Genomic DNA, 17,354 nt, shown 5'->3' with positions numbered 1-17,354 from the left:
ACTGACATACTTTGTTTTTCAAGCTCCGCCTCTCGTATCTCCACCACCTTAACTTTGGCATGCCTTAGCCTTAAATTGATGGTTTCCTGGAGTAAATGTTTCCCAGTTCCCACATAGGATTGGGCAGTGTGCAACATACAAGCATAATTGGTTGATGTGCCTTCCTGATAGGATATCGGAATAAGGAATTTATGAGAACGATGTAAAGGCCACAATAGTAGTTCACCCCACTAACACATTGAAACCTCTGGTCCAACTCTACGCACTCCGCCCCAGTTCTGAATTGCTGATGCGTTTTTCTTTCTCATCGTTATACGTACACACTTTATGGATGTCCCTCAAGGGACACAGTTGCCACTTTGGAACTTGGGGACCAGGATCGAGTTTCTGCGTCGCTCACACAGCCTGTGATTCTGGGCCAATCTCTTAGAGAACTTAGACAACTTGGGGTCTAGAAACAAAGCAGGAGAGTGCAAAATAAGCTAGTGTCACAAGAACGGAACATCAAGTGACCGTAAATGCTAACAGTAGAACTGCCATCCCATAACCTGCACAGCGACGCACATCAGTCACCGGCACGGACAAGTCTCCAGGAACACGGGAAGCCTCCAAATGGGCACGCCAGGCTACACAAGAACAGAATGCCAATGGTGAGTCGCCGGCCTTGCGCAGGGTTTTCATTCGTGAGCAGGCAGACCGCAACAGCTTCCGCGACCTGATCCAAAGATCACTCAAGCTGTGCTTCCGAAACCTAGGCTCCGGCAGCTGAGTCTAAGCAGGGCGACCCAACCGGGTAGAGGGCAGGTGATCACGAGACCATCTCATCAACCACTGCTTCGCCAAAAAAAGGAAGGCTTCCGTTAACTGTAGCCAGCCAACGTCACCGTCACCTCGGGAATAGGTAGGGTGGATTCCACAGCACACAATTTACGATGCACTAGGATTGGCGGATGTTGGCTCAAATACTCCACTTCTACGTCATTTTACACATCGTGGTCCCACCCATTCCCAGCTGGCTCCTAGAATGTACTAAGTCATGGGATTGGTTGTTTAGCGACCCGGAAGTGGTAAAATTACGGACACGTGATATCTGTAGCAAGATGAGCGCGGGACAACAGACATTGAACTGAGTTCATGGATGTTTTTTTGTAAGTAGTTTAGAAATGTTTTTTTTTCTTTTGGAATTTAGTCATACTAAGCGGTTGGATTTTTCAGCAAGGCGTGTCAGCTCACCCAATTAAAGAGCGAAATTCCTGATTTTAAAGCAAAAAAAGGTTTATTTTAAATTTTCTTCACTAACGATTGCTCTCATTTTCGTTCAAGCGTATGTGGGAAATATGTTTTCCAAAAAATTCCTCTTTCCCGCTTCCAAATGTGGGCATGTACATAGCGGTGTGAGGCATTAAGTGCTTTCATACAATAGCACCACCGTTGTTGCGTGTGTAGTTTAGGTCAGGGGTGTACCAATGTTCAAAAAGGAAGATTCTTTCGCATCGTAGTAGTTGCACTATGAACAGCAGTCTCGTATCTCACACACGAAAAGTCTCACATTGGGCACTGAACTAAATATTTAATAATAATCACTTACAGACTGGCTATTATACCAATATTACTTCAACTCCTCACGGAGCAGTCTTGCCTCCGGCAGCACTCCTAGACACAAACTGTCTCATACAACTGGCAAAGTTCTCACCCTTTTACAGTCTTTGAGTAAGACACTATTGACGGCATTCACACATTGTTTACTATAAAAACACTCAAACCCGAGTGGAGAAGTGTGGCACAATGGTTAGAGCGGCAGACCTGCAGAGATCTTGGCCGGACCAGGGTTCAGTTCCCGTCCAATTCCCGCCTCCGCGGTCTTGGGCTCAATTCTGTTGGACCAGATAATTCTCACCTGGTGCCTAATCTAATTAATGGGTCCCACTCTGTAACTCTGGGCAATAGCTTGCTTAATCTCCACAATGCCCGTCCCTGACAGCGCTTGGATGCCTGGCTTTACCCTGGGGTTGCCCAGGAGTGGGTGCCTCACAGGGAAAAGCCAGGAGGGGTTTGAAGGTCTGCGTACAGTGCCTTGAGACCCTAACGGGTGAGTAGTGCGCTATACAAGTACGAAGTTTACGTTTATTCACACCTGACAAAGTAGTAGCCATCGTAGAGGGTCACTCTGGCGATGCAGGCAGGGCACGGGGGCTTCTCGGGCCAGCCGCCAACTGGGCTAGGATGAGGGCCGCATGCTGGTCACACTGGTAGGTGGTTCCTCTCGGTCCTGGGGGCTGCAGGTGTAGTGCTTGTTCCAGGCATCGGGTTCCTTTGTTACCAGGCAGTCGTGGTCAGGGGAAGCCTCTGGATCCTCTATGCAGGCTTTGCCGGGGTGGTGCTGGGAGGTCAACTCAGGGTGTCCACGTCGTTGGAGTCGCCTGGGAGTCCTCTCTGCAGTGTTGGTTTCTCTAAACTTGAGCCATGGGTGTCGGGTGCAGAGTGTGAATACTCACACTTCTGGCGGGAAGTGAGAGTCTCTTTAAAGTTGCTTCTTTGTTGCAGTTTTGTTGCTGGTTCTGGACAGAGCCGCTGTCCTCAGGAGGTTCTTGGTCCTTTAGGTGCAGGTCACTCCTCTGAGTCCTCGGAGGCTGCTGGTCCCACTGTGCAGGTTCTTTGAGTCTGGAGTCAGGCCGGTAGGGCTGGGGCCAAGTCAGTTGTCGTCTCTGCGGGGCTTTCAGGTCAGCATTCCTCCTTGTTGTAGGAATCTGATTTCCTGGGTTCAGGGTCGCCCCTAAATACTAAATTTAGGGGTGTGTTAAGGTCTGGGGGGCAGTAGCCAATGGCTACTGTCCTTGAGGGTGGCTACACCATCCTTGTGCCTCCTCCCTGTGGGGAGGGGGCACATCCCTATTCCTTTTGGGGGAATCCTCCAAAACCAAGATGGAGGACTTCGTAAGGCAGGGGTCACCTCAGCTCAGGACACCTTAGGGGCAGTCCTGACTGGTAGGTGACTCCTTGTTTTTCTCAGTATCTCCTCCGGACTTGCCGCCAAAAATGGGGGCTGTGTCCAGAGGGGTGGGCATCTCCACTAGCTGGGATGCCCTGGGGCGTTGTAACAACAGGCATGAGACCCTGAGGCTCACCGCCAGGTGTTACAGTTCCTGCAGGGGGAGGTGAGAAGCACCTCCACCTAGTGCAGGCTTTGTTCCTGGCCACAGAGTGACAAAGGCACTCACCCCATGTGGCCAGAAACTCGTCTGGTTGTGGCAGGCTGGCAGAAACTGGTCAGCCTAACACTAGGAGTCGGACTGGTATACAGGGGGCATCTCTAAGATGCCCTCTGTGTGCAATTTTCAGTAAATCCCACACTGGCATCAGTGTGGATTTATTGTGCTGAGAAGTTTAATACCAAACTTCCCAGATTTCAGTGTAGCCATTATGGAACTGTGGAGTTCGTATTTGACAGATTCCCAGACCATATACTCTTTATGGCTACCCTGCACTTACAATGTATAAGGTTTGGCTTAGACACTGTAGGGGCATAGTGCTCATGCACATATGCCCTCACCTGTGGTATAGTGCACCCTGCCGTAGGGCTGTAAGGCCTGCTGGAGGGGTGACTTACCTATGCCACAAGCAGTGGGATGTGGGCATGGCACCCTGAGGGGTGTGCCATGTCGACTTAGTCATTTTCTCCCCACCAGCACACACAAGCTTTGAGGCAGTGTGCAAGGGCTGAGTGAGGGGTCCCCAGGGTGGAATAATACATGCTGCAGCCCTTAGAGACCTTCCCTGGCCACGGGGCCCTTGGTACCAGGGGTACCATTTACAAGGGACTTATCTGTGTGCCAGGGCTGTGCCAATTGTGGGAACAAAGGTACATTTTAGGGAAAGAACACTGGTGCTGGGGCCTGGTTAGCAGGATCCCAGCACACTTCCAATCTTAACTGGCGTCAACAAAAGGCAAAAAGTTAGGGGGCAACCATGCCAAGGAAGGCATTTCCCTACAGATGCATTCTCATATTTACAATATATTGTAAACCCAAGAATGCACCAAAAAGTTATGCCTCGCCAGGTGAGACGTAACAAGGAGAAATAAGTTCATTTCTCCTCATTTTTTTCTCTTTCTTTTTATGCTACATTCTGAAGCACACATAAAAGAGGAAAAAAGCTCTCAGGATTGTTTTTGTGAAGGAAGGTGCCCCTTCCTACACAAAAACAACCATGCATGCTGCGCAGGCACCCTTGCACCATGGTGCAAGGGTACGTGCGTTGGTGCTAGGCTGCCAAAAGGGTGGCAGTGCAGGGAGGAAAGGCAGGAATATGCCATATTGGAAAAATAAAGCATATTCCTGCCCTTTCCCTGTGAGGCAGGTCATTCATGTGGTGTACACATTTTTGTTTAACTTGAATAGAGATTGCTGATGTCCTGTCAACACATGTTTACACTGCATGACCATATACACCAGTAATTTGGTTGGCTGTCAAGCATAGCTGTAGCTTTCAAACATGAAGCCTTTTTGATCCTTTTACTGACCATATTTTCCAGCAGTACAAAACTTGGGTATGCCTATAGGTAGGTTGAGTGCTCACTGCTATAGGGCTGACCCTACACCTCAAAAGGCCAAAACAAGATTAAAACTGTTCTGTCAGAGGAGACAGGGTATGTATTGTGGGCTGCTTGACAAAATCTCTTAGAGCGGAAAGAACATTGATTTGTATATGGTTAGTCCTTGTATTTAGTGACACAGTGAGGCAAAGTAATGGACAGAAATGCAACGTCATGAGGTCGGCTGTGGTAGGCCCTTTAGTAGACTCTTGGAAAGAAGCGATCATCGTCCCGATTTTTTAAGAAGGGAGATAGGGCAGACCCTCTGTGCTACCGCCCAATCTCTTTGCTGGATAGTTCAGTCAAAATTTTGGGCCGGGTAATTCTAAATAAGCTAGAAGAATGGGCGACTGATACTCACTCCCTCTCAGAGGTACAATTTGGCTTTCGCCCAGGGGTGGGCACAGTCGAACAAACCCTTAATTTGACACTCATAGTCCAGAAATATACTAAAGCCAAAAGGGGCTGTATACACTTAGCATTTATGGACCTCTCCTGCGCCTTTGATACAGTCAGCAGGGAGAAATTATGGAAGGAAATGCTGGATATGGGCGTGGATGAACACATAGTTATATTACTCAGTAAACTTCATGCCTGCACAGAGGCTCGGGTCCGTTACTCTCGGGAGGGACGTCTGACAGAGAAATTCCCCTCACAAAAAGGGGTCAGACAGGGTTGTGTTCTTGCCCCTTTTCTCTTTCTCTTATATATAAATGGGCTGGAGAAATTTCTTTGCGATCTAGGAAAAGACTCCGCAGTTATTAATAACTCCCCAATCCCTGTACTTTTATATGCAGATGATGCAGTTTTAATTTCAAGGACAGCAAATGGCCTCCAGATTTTACTGAATGCTTTTAAGGAACCTTGGCCTTAAAGTTAATAGAACCAAGTCATTTGTCATGAAGTGTGGTCCTAAGTTAGCAAAAACGAAAACATTTACTTTAAATGGGCATGAGATACTTAAGGTCCCACATTTTACGTATCTGGGGGTCCCTATTGATGTAGATTTTAACTGGAAGTTTTTAGTTAACACACGCTCAATACAATTCCAAAAAACCATTGAAGCTGTTTTTAGATTTGCTAGAAGACTACGACATAAGCCTGTTAAGGAAATTATGACTGTCTACACTTCTAAATGCCTTTCCGTCGTGATATTTGGAGCTGGGGTCTGGGGGCATGCAGACTGCACAGGGCTCCAGATTATAGAAAACAAATTTTTAAGAAGGCTACTATCAGTCCCCCAATCTACACCAATAAAGTTCTGTCACAAAGAAGTAGGTCTAAGATACATATCCATCTATATAAAACTTCAACCTCTCATATTGTGGATAAAAATCTGGACTAAGCCTGAAACGCTTCTATGTAGAAAGGTGATACAGGACTCCCTTCTTCTGTCACGATTTCTAGATATACCCTGGCTTAGATATGTTTACCTTTCTCTCCTATCATTAGGACTAGGAGATTTTTTCCTTAAACCAGATACCTTAACAAGACAGGACATCAAGAAGGTCAAAGACATATTCTGGCAGACAAATCAGGATATGGACCCAGCCTCTTGCTTAATGAGCCAACGGACAAGATTAGAGACACAACAACTTCAACCGAAACTGTACTTGACCATCATTAATCATGAGCAACAAAGGTTTTTACTCACAAGACTACGTCTAAATACCCTACATTATCTGGTAGCATTCCCAGTTGCTGGAACCTGGTTTAAGATCCTCCCTCCCTGTTGCTGCGATGGAAAGACAACTCAATGTACATTACATTTTATGCTTTTTTGCACTTTATACACTACTCCAAGAAAAAGGTTTCTACGTCCGTTATTTCAATCTAACAGTATCAGAACTAGCCAACTTGCTTACTTGCTTTCTCCCACTTACATGATTTGGGAACTATGGACATAATCCAGGCTGTGCTAAATTTTATACATGCTGCTTTTGGTGCTCGGAAAATGTATTAACAGTGTTTTTAGAAATTTTTTATGACTGGAAATTCTGTATGTTTTTTATTTATTTTATGTCTTTTATGGTCTTTTTGCACCGAATAAAGTAAATTAAAGAAAAAGACAGAAATGCAACCCAGGAGAATTACAGCTGGCTGAAATTAATTCAAGCTATTTGCTCATTATGTTTTTTTTTTCTTTTCTCAGTGAGTATATATGTGGCCTTGGCTGTAGCCCTACCTTTATTGCCGTTTGTAGCTGCTGTCTCTGTTCTTAGGGTAGAAGTTGCCACTGCCTATGTGTGTTTGTAATTGTGTTGGCCCTTTCATGGTGGCAAGCTGTGTTCACTGCGGAGTCCCTGCCGCTATTGCTGTCCTTCTTCATTCTGTGATTTTCTTTTCTCCCTGTTGTGTAACAGCGGTGGGTACTGTTGTGACTGTGTTGAATTTTGTCACTGTTATTGTTGCAGTGTTGGCAGCATTTTTAGTTGATGTGGTGGTTGTTGCTCTGTTCCCTAATATGGTGACATTTGTGTTCTATGCTGCCATTGTACCCCTGGCCACCATTGTTTTGCCTGCTGAACTTGCAACAGAAACTGCTTTTTTGGTGTTGGTTGATGTTGCTGCTGCAGTCCCTATTATTGTTGTCCTTGCAGTAGTTGCTCATAGGTCATTGCTGTTGTCCCTCCTTTGCTAGCAACTGTTGTTGCTGTTCTCGTCCCCGCCATAATGGCAGCCAAGGTTGCCTCTGTTGACAGCTATTGTTGCTCATGTGGTTCCTGCTATGGTGGTAGATGTGGTTGCTGCTGAAGTCCTGGTGTCGATGTGGGCTAGCATCACAAGGAGCTCCAGTAGCAGCTTTTGTGTCAGGAAAGGTCCATAGTGTGAACACAGAGCGAGAGACTAAGTTTTAGTATCTCTGTGTAAAAAAACAAACAAAAAAACATGTAAAATGTAAACCTGCTTAAATCCGCATTAAAGGATTTTGTCTGTTGCACAAGTTCTAGCAGTAAAGCTGTCTCTAGCCAGAACTGCATGCATTGAGGATAGATAACAACCACCTAAAAAAAAAAAGATGGGCGGTAATGTCTCAGGATAGTGTACATGCAAAAGGTCTCTGTCCCAGAAGACAAAGGAAACACATACCACAGATACAACTAAAAGTAAAATGATCACAAGACAATAAATGGCAAAGATATATAAAAAATGCTTGTATGGTATTTTGCTGCCTAACCATTGTGGCCCATGAGCGAACACTGCTCTAGACTTAAGCAGTCTATATTGTGGGGCCAGTATTGTATTAATTTACTCAACTTGTGTACTTTTTTTTTTTTTTTTTTTTTACAAAATATTTCTTTTTGTCAAACTGTTACTTTACTTTTTTACGAGAACTGGATCGCTTCTGGCTATTCCAGTTACCAACTTGGTTAGATGGTAGACCAAGGCATACATTTGGTATGGGCAAAACCCTGCTTTTTTAAAGAGAAACTGATATATTGCATTTAACAATGTCTCTTAGGAGCTCAAAGTCATTTTAAGAACACATGGCTTTAAAGTTGTAGCAGAAATCAGGCCTTAGTTTTTTCATGGCTCACATAACGAAAATGGCTGTGGCAGTTCTTCTTTTCAAATAGTAACATAGTTTCCTTTCAGATGCCCAGGATGGGAGGCAGGGAATCTGTATCTGCATGTAAAGCAGCACTAGTGTTAGCCACAGTTTTTCATCTTCAAAATGTGTTTCAGATGTTTACTTTGGAGCCACTGTTTAAAACGCAGGTTGAGCTTTAAACTCACTTGTATTGTTTTACAGCACACTCCCGAACATTAAAACCTTTACATTATTAAATCATGTATACATAAATTGTATGTCGATGTCAAATCTGTACACATAAATTCATTAATTTATTATGATTCTCTTGTATTGTGCCTGCAAAATCTGTAAAAAAAAAAAAAAAAAAGAGCTTGGAGCCCTTCCATTAATTACCTTTTCTTTCTATTGTTTGGCTCCCACATCACTCTTGTTTCTTGCTTCCTATTGGTCAGCTGCTTCTTCTGTCATCCATCTTCCTCCTGGGCTTCAGGGTTTTCATCCATGGCGTGGAGCATGGACCAAGTACTTTTTGTAATGCTATCTGGAGTAGAGAGATAATGAAAACCGTAGGTACCTGTACCAGTTGTGGCCATTGATTCACAAGGTTTTCAATAATAGTATCGCATTCCTTCTGTGGGATGTTAGTATACAAGGAGGCAATATCCAAAGTAACTAACCACTTGGTTTTATTATCAAATGTCATCACTTCAATCAAATTCACCATATAGGTGCTATTTCTCACAAAACTTTACTGTTCGGGGCCATATCCCTCATTAAAGCAAATATGATATGCACCTGATGGTTTGAGGATGGACCCGTAACCAGATAACCTGGAGGATTCTTGTCATCCTTATGAATCTTTGGCAGAGTGTATAAAATTGGAGTTCTAGGATTCTCTTTGTTGAGATATAAAACCTCTTTTTCCGAGATGTATCCCTGTTCTTTACCTATAGAGAGGTCAATTTAAGAATCTCTGCTCTAACATCCTCTAAAGGGTTAGCTGAAAGTTTAAAGTAATGTTTAACATCAGAAATCTGTCTACAATCCTCCATATTGTGAGTCTCAAAATCCTGAAGGACAATACCACCATCCTTATCGGCTGGTTTTGTAAGCAACAACTAATCATATTTTAGTTTGTTCAAAGCATCTCTCTCATTAATTGAGATGTTGTATGGAACAAATTCTTTGGAGGACTTCAAAGTGTCCAACCCTTTCAAAACCAATCTTTCAAAGGTGAGAACCTCAGTGGGCATCATAGATTTGGAAGGGGGAAAAGTGGATAAAAGTCTAAGTCCAGTCACTGAATCCGAAACCGGATCAGGTCTCCCTGCAAAAAACACTTTGAGCCCTATTTTACTACAAAATTGCAACAACTCTGTCCTCTCAGTGATAACAAAGGATAGTCCTTTACTGAGCAGACTCATTTCCGCAGAGGACACCATCTGTCTAGACAAATTGAAGATTGGTATTGATAAGGCACCTTTGCAACTATTTATGGACGTTGTCACGATTCCTGAGAGCCCCATCTGTAAAATTTCCTCCTCGGCTAACGTTCTTTTGGGGACTGTTGCCATTGCATACACTTCGTTCTGCCTCTGCCCCTTTGACCCCCTGACCAAAAAAGGTTGGCCTGGGTGTGTTGGAACGTGACTAGGTCCCTCTCAGGGATCTGAATTGTCTGAGCCTGCTGCTGAATTTGAAAATGTAACAGATTGATTTTTATTATATCTTCCCCAAGTGTATTGCCTGTCCTGAGTAGGGAAGGAAGAAAAATATTCTTCACGTAGATATGGAAAAGCTTTCTCTTTTGAATAGATAGAACTGTTTTGAATATGTTGATGTAGCCCATGTTCTTGCGTTGTGGGGCTGCCCTTGTTCAATTGTGCACACTTTTATCACTGCTATTTACCTTCGTTGTGCAACAATTTTTGAGACCCGGCCTCACAGCAGCATTTTAATTTGGTTTTTGAAGAGTGGCTTCTGTGAAAGGTAGGGGTGATGATGAGCTCCCCCTGGAAGCACATAAATACAGATCATGTTTCTCTGGGGGTCATTGCCGACTCTCTCTCGCCCTTTTCATTTGCACTGAATTTATATATATATATATATATATATGTATGTGTGTGTGTGTGTGTGTGTGTGTGTGTAAGTGTAATATATATAATTTTCCCTGTTCTTGCCATCATGAAAACTTTACGTTTCTACTTTCTGACTGCTCCAGCCAACCGGTATGCAAATAAATAAGCATTGAATGGCAACTCTAACACTGGGGGTTGGCCTGGAGTGCAGTATAATCGCTCATCTAAGCAGCTTCAGACCTCGCCTTAAGACCAGTGCTCAGTACCAACTTCCCAACACCGACAGGGAAGGAAACTCAGCACTGCTGGCAGTGGTGCAGCATCGCCATAAAACAAAAGAATTGTGTTTTTAAAAAACACCCTTTTTTGGAAGTACTTTTTAGGATCGAACGCAAAGCGCTCTGTCCTTGGTGTAATCTCTCTATGGGCTTGTAACCACGCCCATGTCACTCCCATCAGCTTGGTTTGTGGGCTTCCCTTTTCAAATTCGCTTGATTTCATTAGTGAAGGGCATGCATACATCTTGCCTTTTCCGGCGTTTAGCCCTCCTTGAGCGCACCGACCAACTACTGAAAACATACAAGGCTCCATTATTCTGTATGTTTTCTGGACTACTTTTTCTCTTTATTTTGCAGCGCAATCTCACTGGACAGTAGTCGAGCGCCTTGCATGACATCAACCCTTTTACATGGCTAATTGCACTTTTGCTGTTACATTTCACTGCAAGCGAACTTCTCTTTCCTTTTGTGTGTCTGCTTTGTGCTGACGGTGGCCATTGACTCGCTTATGTGAAACTTTTACTTTTCAGTTTATGTAGCAAGAAAAATCCGGTTAGTCTTGTGAAACTGTTTTAATTTTCATGTTCAATTTATGTGGCAAGAAAATTCAGGTTAGGAGTTTACAATGCGAATAGCTCTAACTTGAGCAAATGCGAGATCCATTGCATTGCAAATGCTTGTTTAAAAGGGTTGCGGTTGTGAAGGATGTCCCTTTTAATGCTCTTTCCTTCTCGCTGCAGAGCCTTTAGTGTCCGGAGCGCCATGTGCTGCAAGCTTGTGTGAAGAAGTGATAGGAAACAGAAGGCTCAAACTACAGTTGATTATCATTTAAACTAGCCCTTGTGTTTTTATTTTCATTCCCCTATAACTGCTGTAAATCCTAGAGCTTGTAATCCCTATTGGTGTTCCGAACTATAGAAGAAAACATGAAAGAAGCACGTTTTATGAGCTGCTTGGACCCAAAATGGCCGCTGCTCCCCTTGGGCCTGGCATGTTTTTAAAAGCGTAAAGGGAGCTTTCTTTTCCCGTGCTTTTGCTGTGTCAGCAAACAATACAGACAGAAGTCATGCACCAGATTCCTTTGTGTTTCCTATTGCTTGTCTGTGACTCTGCTCCTTCCAGGGCCATGACTGCCCTGCTTTCCCCTCCATGTCCTACATTGCTAGGTGCCTTGACGCTGTCAGATTAATGGAAAAGGAGAGGTCTGTAGACAGCGACCGTGCACTTCCTGCAGGGATTTAATCCTGTAAAGTGGAGTGAGCAGGTATGAGGAAAGTGTGGATGCCGTCAGCACACTGCACATACCCTGGAATTAACGGATCCTTACTCTAAAACCTATTCGTAGATGGCTACATTAGGATTTGGGGAACGTGCAACAGGCCTTCGTCTCTGCAGTGCCCACAGGGATGCCAAACACTGGCAGTAGGCTCAAACTTCACTGCTATTGAAAATAAGTGTTTTTTTATTTTTATTTAAATGTTTGTGGGGAGGCGGTATAGCACGTATATTGTTAGGCAGATACTTTTTTAGAGATGAGAATTTTAAGACCTCCTTGTCATTGTTTTACAGTGGGCCCTCGCAATGTGCTATTATACTTCTGAACATAGGGGAACTGCTGCAGTGATTTTGTATCCAGAACAGCAAGTCTTTTGAGCTAAAAACTAGCAAATTATTCAACAGTACATGGATGCTGCTGGAGCAGCGAATTCGAGAAATCCATTTTCTAGCTCGCATCAGGAGGGAACCCCTTTTCTCGCAGTGCCAGTTCACAAATTACCCCTTTTTTTTATAGAAGCCAGTTTTCAGGTGTTGGAGTTTTTGAACATTTACTGAACTACTTTATAGAGAATGTAACAGTTGACCGCATTTGTTATTGAGCTGGCTGTTGCTGGCCAATGGTGATTTCACTTAATATCATATATAAGCAGATGTTCTCTTTTCTTGAATTCACTTGACATACACCTCCTCCCGTTGTCTTTCTCACTCTCTTCCCACTGCATTTAGATATATTGCACAGCAGCTCAGGGTGCTGTGTAACATGTTTCAAAGTGCACACAAAAAAGCAATCTGATGCTGTCTACGTTGGGTGTCTCAAAGCACTTTTTTTTTGTTTTTGCTTTACTTTAAGCCGTGTTGCTCAGCAGTTCGGATTTGCCAATGCTCGTTTCCCATGTTGCCTGGGACTGCCCGGGAATAAGTACATTTTGGGAGCAAGTGATCTGATCTGCAGTTAACAGGATTGTACAATCTCTGTTTAAACCCAGTCAATTAGCAGTACTTTTTAACTACTTAAATTCCAGATGACAAAAACCTGCCTCTTTATTTGGCACTAATGTTTCTCAAAAAGGCAGAAGGTTGCTATAGATGAAGCATTCGTCATCCAGCGATTGGGCGTGGATGATGGATCTTACAATGCATAAAAAATGACGCAGTTTTCTAGAAATTGGGCAGAATGAAAACAGTTTCCAAAAGATGTAGGCTTATCAAGGTTTGTGGAAAGAAATGAAACATGGAATGCAAAATCTCTGAAGTAGGTGGTTGGGTACAGTGTGGTGGTTGGGTACAGTGTGGTGTATATACTGGACTTTCAAGGAATGAGACTGGAACCTCAATCTTTGTTAATGATGTGTTGCGAGTGAAGTAATGTATTGTTGCCCTCCTTTACTTATGCTAATGATATAGTTTACTGTTAAGATATCCTGAATCAATAAATATTAGAATGATGAAGAACAAGAATCACAAGTAAATTTCCCATTTTTCATCGTGGCATCTTCATTATTAGCCTTATAAGTACGAACACAGTAGTAAATCCATCCTTACTGTAAAGATTCACAAGAAAAATCAGGACGGTAAACAACTGCAAGTAGGGATAAGTTAGCCAAATAGATTCGTCAAAGCAACATGGCTCACTTTGGTGTCAGCCCTGAAGTCCAAATACAAACTTTAGTGGCTGGTCATAGCTTTGAAAGAAATGGACACATTTCTTGATAAAGCTGCGATGGTCGCTTTATCAATTACCAAATAAAGTCTGGGTAGCTTTCTGGTAACAACGTTTTTTGCACAGCAGAATTCTCTGGAAATGGATTGCTTAAATGTGGGCAGGACTGATCAAATGAGACCATTTTTGACCAACACTTGTTTTGATGTAATTTTGTTTTTTACCTCCCTAGTTTTATCTAAATTTAAAACAAATCCCTTTTAAACCACGTGTGGCATGTGCACTGAACATTCTGCAGGAGAGGTCAGGTTTAAAAAAAAAAAAAAAATACATTAAAAATACAGTCAAAATGTAACCCACCAAAATGTAGTTCACAAATTATAGGACTATGTGACAGATGTCACGTAGCTGCTTGGTTTACTTGACAACACTTCTGTATTCCGATTGCTACAGGTTGGTGAGGAGGTATTGTAATGAAATGTGATATATGTTGTGTTTCCCCAGAAATGGCGCAGGAGGAAATGGAAGTGGATCTTAGTCCAGTATATAATTCGGTTCGTTTGGATATTCCAAGAACATACTCTGGCCACATTGACTCAGCATCTCACTTGCCATCATCCTATTTGGATCCTCCTTTACCCATACAATTGAGCCAACATGCACACCCCATCTTGCTCGAGGGTACAAGGGAGAACGAGACCATTGATGATGATGATGTAATTGTGATGGATCCTGTCCAGGTACAAGTTCAGCCTCCAGATGTGCGACTTTTGGCTGCAGCAGTACGGCAGATTGGGGAGAGGCGTATCCTAAGGGTGCGACAGCAAGCTTCAGAGAGAAGGAATGGCCAACAGCAAAGGACCACCAGATCGAGTAGGCCTTTGGACAGGTAAGTGATGCACAATGGTGTAATTTCTTTTGAATACTTGAGTCATTTTTCTGTTGTTTTTTTAGTTGATATTGATACTTTACATCTTCTCTAGCTGTGTATTGTAACCTTTCAAAATGTTCAAATTTTAGTGCCTAAATGAAATATTCTCCGTTCTGTTCTGGCAGATCTATTTTCTTGGATTTCTTAAGAGACTAATGTATTTAGTGAGAAGGTCACTTTTTTTGTACTTGAGCATTTGATTTTTTTATCTGTGGGACAAATGTTTTTAATGCTGTGTCCCCCTTTGTGTAGAAAGTGACCCGCTATCGGAAATAGGAGAAAGGGGGACATAGAGGGATTATTTGGAACCTTGCCGCCGCTCCTTGGTTCCTAGACACCTGCTTCCTGCCACGATATTAGTAGTTACTTATGGCCCATTACAGAGTGGCTCACTGCTACCTATTTTTTTCCTCACTAAAACATAGCACTGTTTTTTCACCGTGATGTTTCTCTTAGCTAGTGCTTGCCATTGCCTGGTGCCCTCCCTGAGAAAATTTCAGGCCCCTGAAGGTAGACTTGAATCCACCCCCCCCCCCTTCCAGCAAGTTTGAAGACCTTGGATCTAGGTATATGTTCAGAAGTATTTTTCCCCCATTTGGTCATTTGAATGTGAGAACCAATCTCTGAATTCTAGGACTCATGGTTTTCACGTTCAGCAAACCCCCTTAAAAGGCACAGTCAATATCAAAAATAAATGTGATTGTCTATGCAAAATGTACAAACAAAAAAACCCTAGGTGTGGCTTGACTATTACGTGTGGTGTGTTAAATGTTTGCATATTATTATATTAATTGTTTTCTCTGCAAGCATGTTTGTCGCTAGAGATGGTTCTTGTCTGCATAAGAGCAACCTCTGTTCTTGGAGCACACGCTCCAATTAAAATTTTAAAGACTAAAATAAACACTGGTTCTAGAGAGCAGTCCTTTGGTAATAGCTGGGTGAATCTGGTGTGGTTGATTAGGTAGGCCACCTGATCTGGCCAGTAATGGCCCAACCCCTTTTTGGGATATCTTACTCGATAGGCCATACTGGGTTGATCCTTGGTGTCTCTTCAATTTATATGTCATTAAATGAGGGCAAAGAAAGAAAACCAGACATCAGATGCATGTTGAGCACAGACGCCGGTTGGGCTGGGGCTGTTGATTGTACCGTTCCATTCTGTGCTGTCTGTTTTGAAGGCTGCTGCATCTGAGGAGGAAGCTCATTTTTAATTTGATTTGGATTCTGTCTAAATGATCATGTCCATTGTCCAAGGTGCCTGCAATAATGGCAAGAGGTTCTCTTTTTCGAGATGTTACTTTTGCATTAATTCCATTTGAGTTACAAAACCTTTACTTCTACGCTGACAAACAACATTCAACACACTGTTTCCCTGCATGTTCAGATTTCCACCATCAGCAAATCCAGAGTCCATCACCTAATTCTCAACACCTCTCTGAAAATATTTATTCTGCGCACTCATTAGTTTCTCCTTTAACTTCCTCTGCTTTGCCTCAAGGCAATCACTGCAGTACTACTTATATTATAGTGTTTCGTCAGTACTCTTAGTATGCCAACACATCACAGTCTGCTGTATATGAGAACTAAGCTCCAGATTCAAACCCATCACAAACACAGATATGAATCTGCTATTGCCTTATTTTGTTGGATATTCGACTTCACTGAGCTTCCTATAAATTGATATAAGTCTCTCATATGAAGCATGCACTGGGTGTTTTAGCTCCTGATTAGCCCTCATGATTTTCAACCATTTCTCCTCTTTCTCTGTAACTTTCTGTTTCAAATGTGCAATCTCTTCCTTGTACTTTTCCATAATAGCAGCAGCTGGACCATTATGAGGAGGCAATCTGAGGCTTTTCTGTTGGCCATGTTATACCCACTTTGGACTCCGCCCACAAATCTTTAGGGACAATAATTTCAAGCAATGTATTAAAATCTACCAAATTGTCACTTATCTCTCCACCTCTGTATATCATCTATCTGTATCGTCTCTAAGCTCAAGAAAGTTTATTGTAAATGCAAGCAGATCAGATCTCTGGCAGGGAACATGCACAGAGTCTCCAGCATGCACTTCTTTGATCATTTCATACACAGGTGATTTTTATTTTTTGGGGGGAACGGTTTTCCCCTTCCATAACCGAAACTTCAGATTTCTCAATGCAGCCACCCACTTTTGTTCAGTCTGATTCTACATAAAACCATCTAAAGTGAGCACTATCAATCACTCTCAGTGCGGTTTAGCAAAGGTACTCCATCTGCATCACAACCTACAGCGACAACCGGTCAGTCACAGTTTTGTCCATGTGATGATCAACCAGTTGTAGTGTGGTTCGCTATGACTCCCTACTGGAGACACAGTAGAACAACAAAAGTGTTGCTCAACAAAACAATTTCTTGTCTGCTCAACAAATACAAGGGGAAGAAAAAGAGTACGATACCTTTATGTACTATCAATCACTGTAAGGTAAGTTTCGACCAACAGCATCTCCCCCTTTCTCTACTGCCTTTACCGCTGAGCACCAGTGAATAGACTGACTCCAATCTAGGTTAGAATGCCTACAACTGAACCCTCAGTAATCATTTAGAAAGGTTCTTATCTTGGTGTGTGTGGGGTGCCTCACAATACACCACCTACTTTGCAGACAAGCCCAACAAAATTATTCTATGTCAAGGTTTTTGATTTCAACAAAAGTTACACACAAAACTTGTACACTTCAAAAATACATTAAAATCAGTTATCAAACCCTTTAATGTCCAGCAAATCAAAATCTCAAAACCAAAGAGCTCACACAGTATAATTCATTACGCACAAAAATCTGCAGACATCAAAATCTCAAACTACGGGTGCCACAATGCACCTCAGTCGACACCACAATCTATCAAACACATTTGCCCTGTTAATACTTTCTTTTGCTCAGGAACAGCTTAGGGACACTGGATCACTGTAAATAGTCCCAGAGCTGAAGCGGGCCAGCGGTGTACACGTGATTCTCAGGTCCTCCA

The 17,354-nt window shown here is 42.9% G+C and overlaps 1 protein-coding gene and 1 long non-coding RNA gene across 3 annotated transcripts in view; one reads left to right on the top strand and one right to left on the bottom strand.

The window, feature by feature from the left end:
- Positions 1-1,007, bottom strand: part of LOC138268197 (uncharacterized) — a 369,403-nt gene extending 368,396 nt beyond the window's left edge. Inside the window, exon 1 of the long non-coding RNA XR_011199952.1 lies at positions 321-1,007. This is a non-coding gene — a long non-coding RNA (uncharacterized lncRNA). The remainder of the gene's footprint in view (positions 1-320) is intronic.
- Positions 1,008-1,067: 60 nt separating this feature from the next.
- Positions 1,068-17,354, top strand: part of RFWD3 (ring finger and WD repeat domain 3) — a 265,518-nt gene continuing 249,231 nt past the window's right edge. For both annotated transcript variants that reach the window (XM_069217624.1, XM_069217623.1), the window contains exons 1-2: positions 1,068-1,148; positions 13,925-14,309. In XM_069217624.1, coding sequence (XP_069073725.1) covers positions 13,927-14,309 — 383 coding nt within the window. In that variant the 5' untranslated portion in view covers positions 1,068-1,148; positions 13,925-13,926. The remainder of the gene's footprint in view (positions 1,149-13,924; positions 14,310-17,354) is intronic.

Source organism: Pleurodeles waltl, chromosome 12, assembly GCF_031143425.1.
Source record: "Pleurodeles waltl isolate 20211129_DDA chromosome 12, aPleWal1.hap1.20221129, whole genome shotgun sequence".
NCBI classification, from domain to species: domain Eukaryota; kingdom Metazoa; phylum Chordata; class Amphibia; order Caudata; family Salamandridae; genus Pleurodeles; species Pleurodeles waltl.
This window is presented reverse-complemented; position numbering and strand designations above follow the sequence as displayed.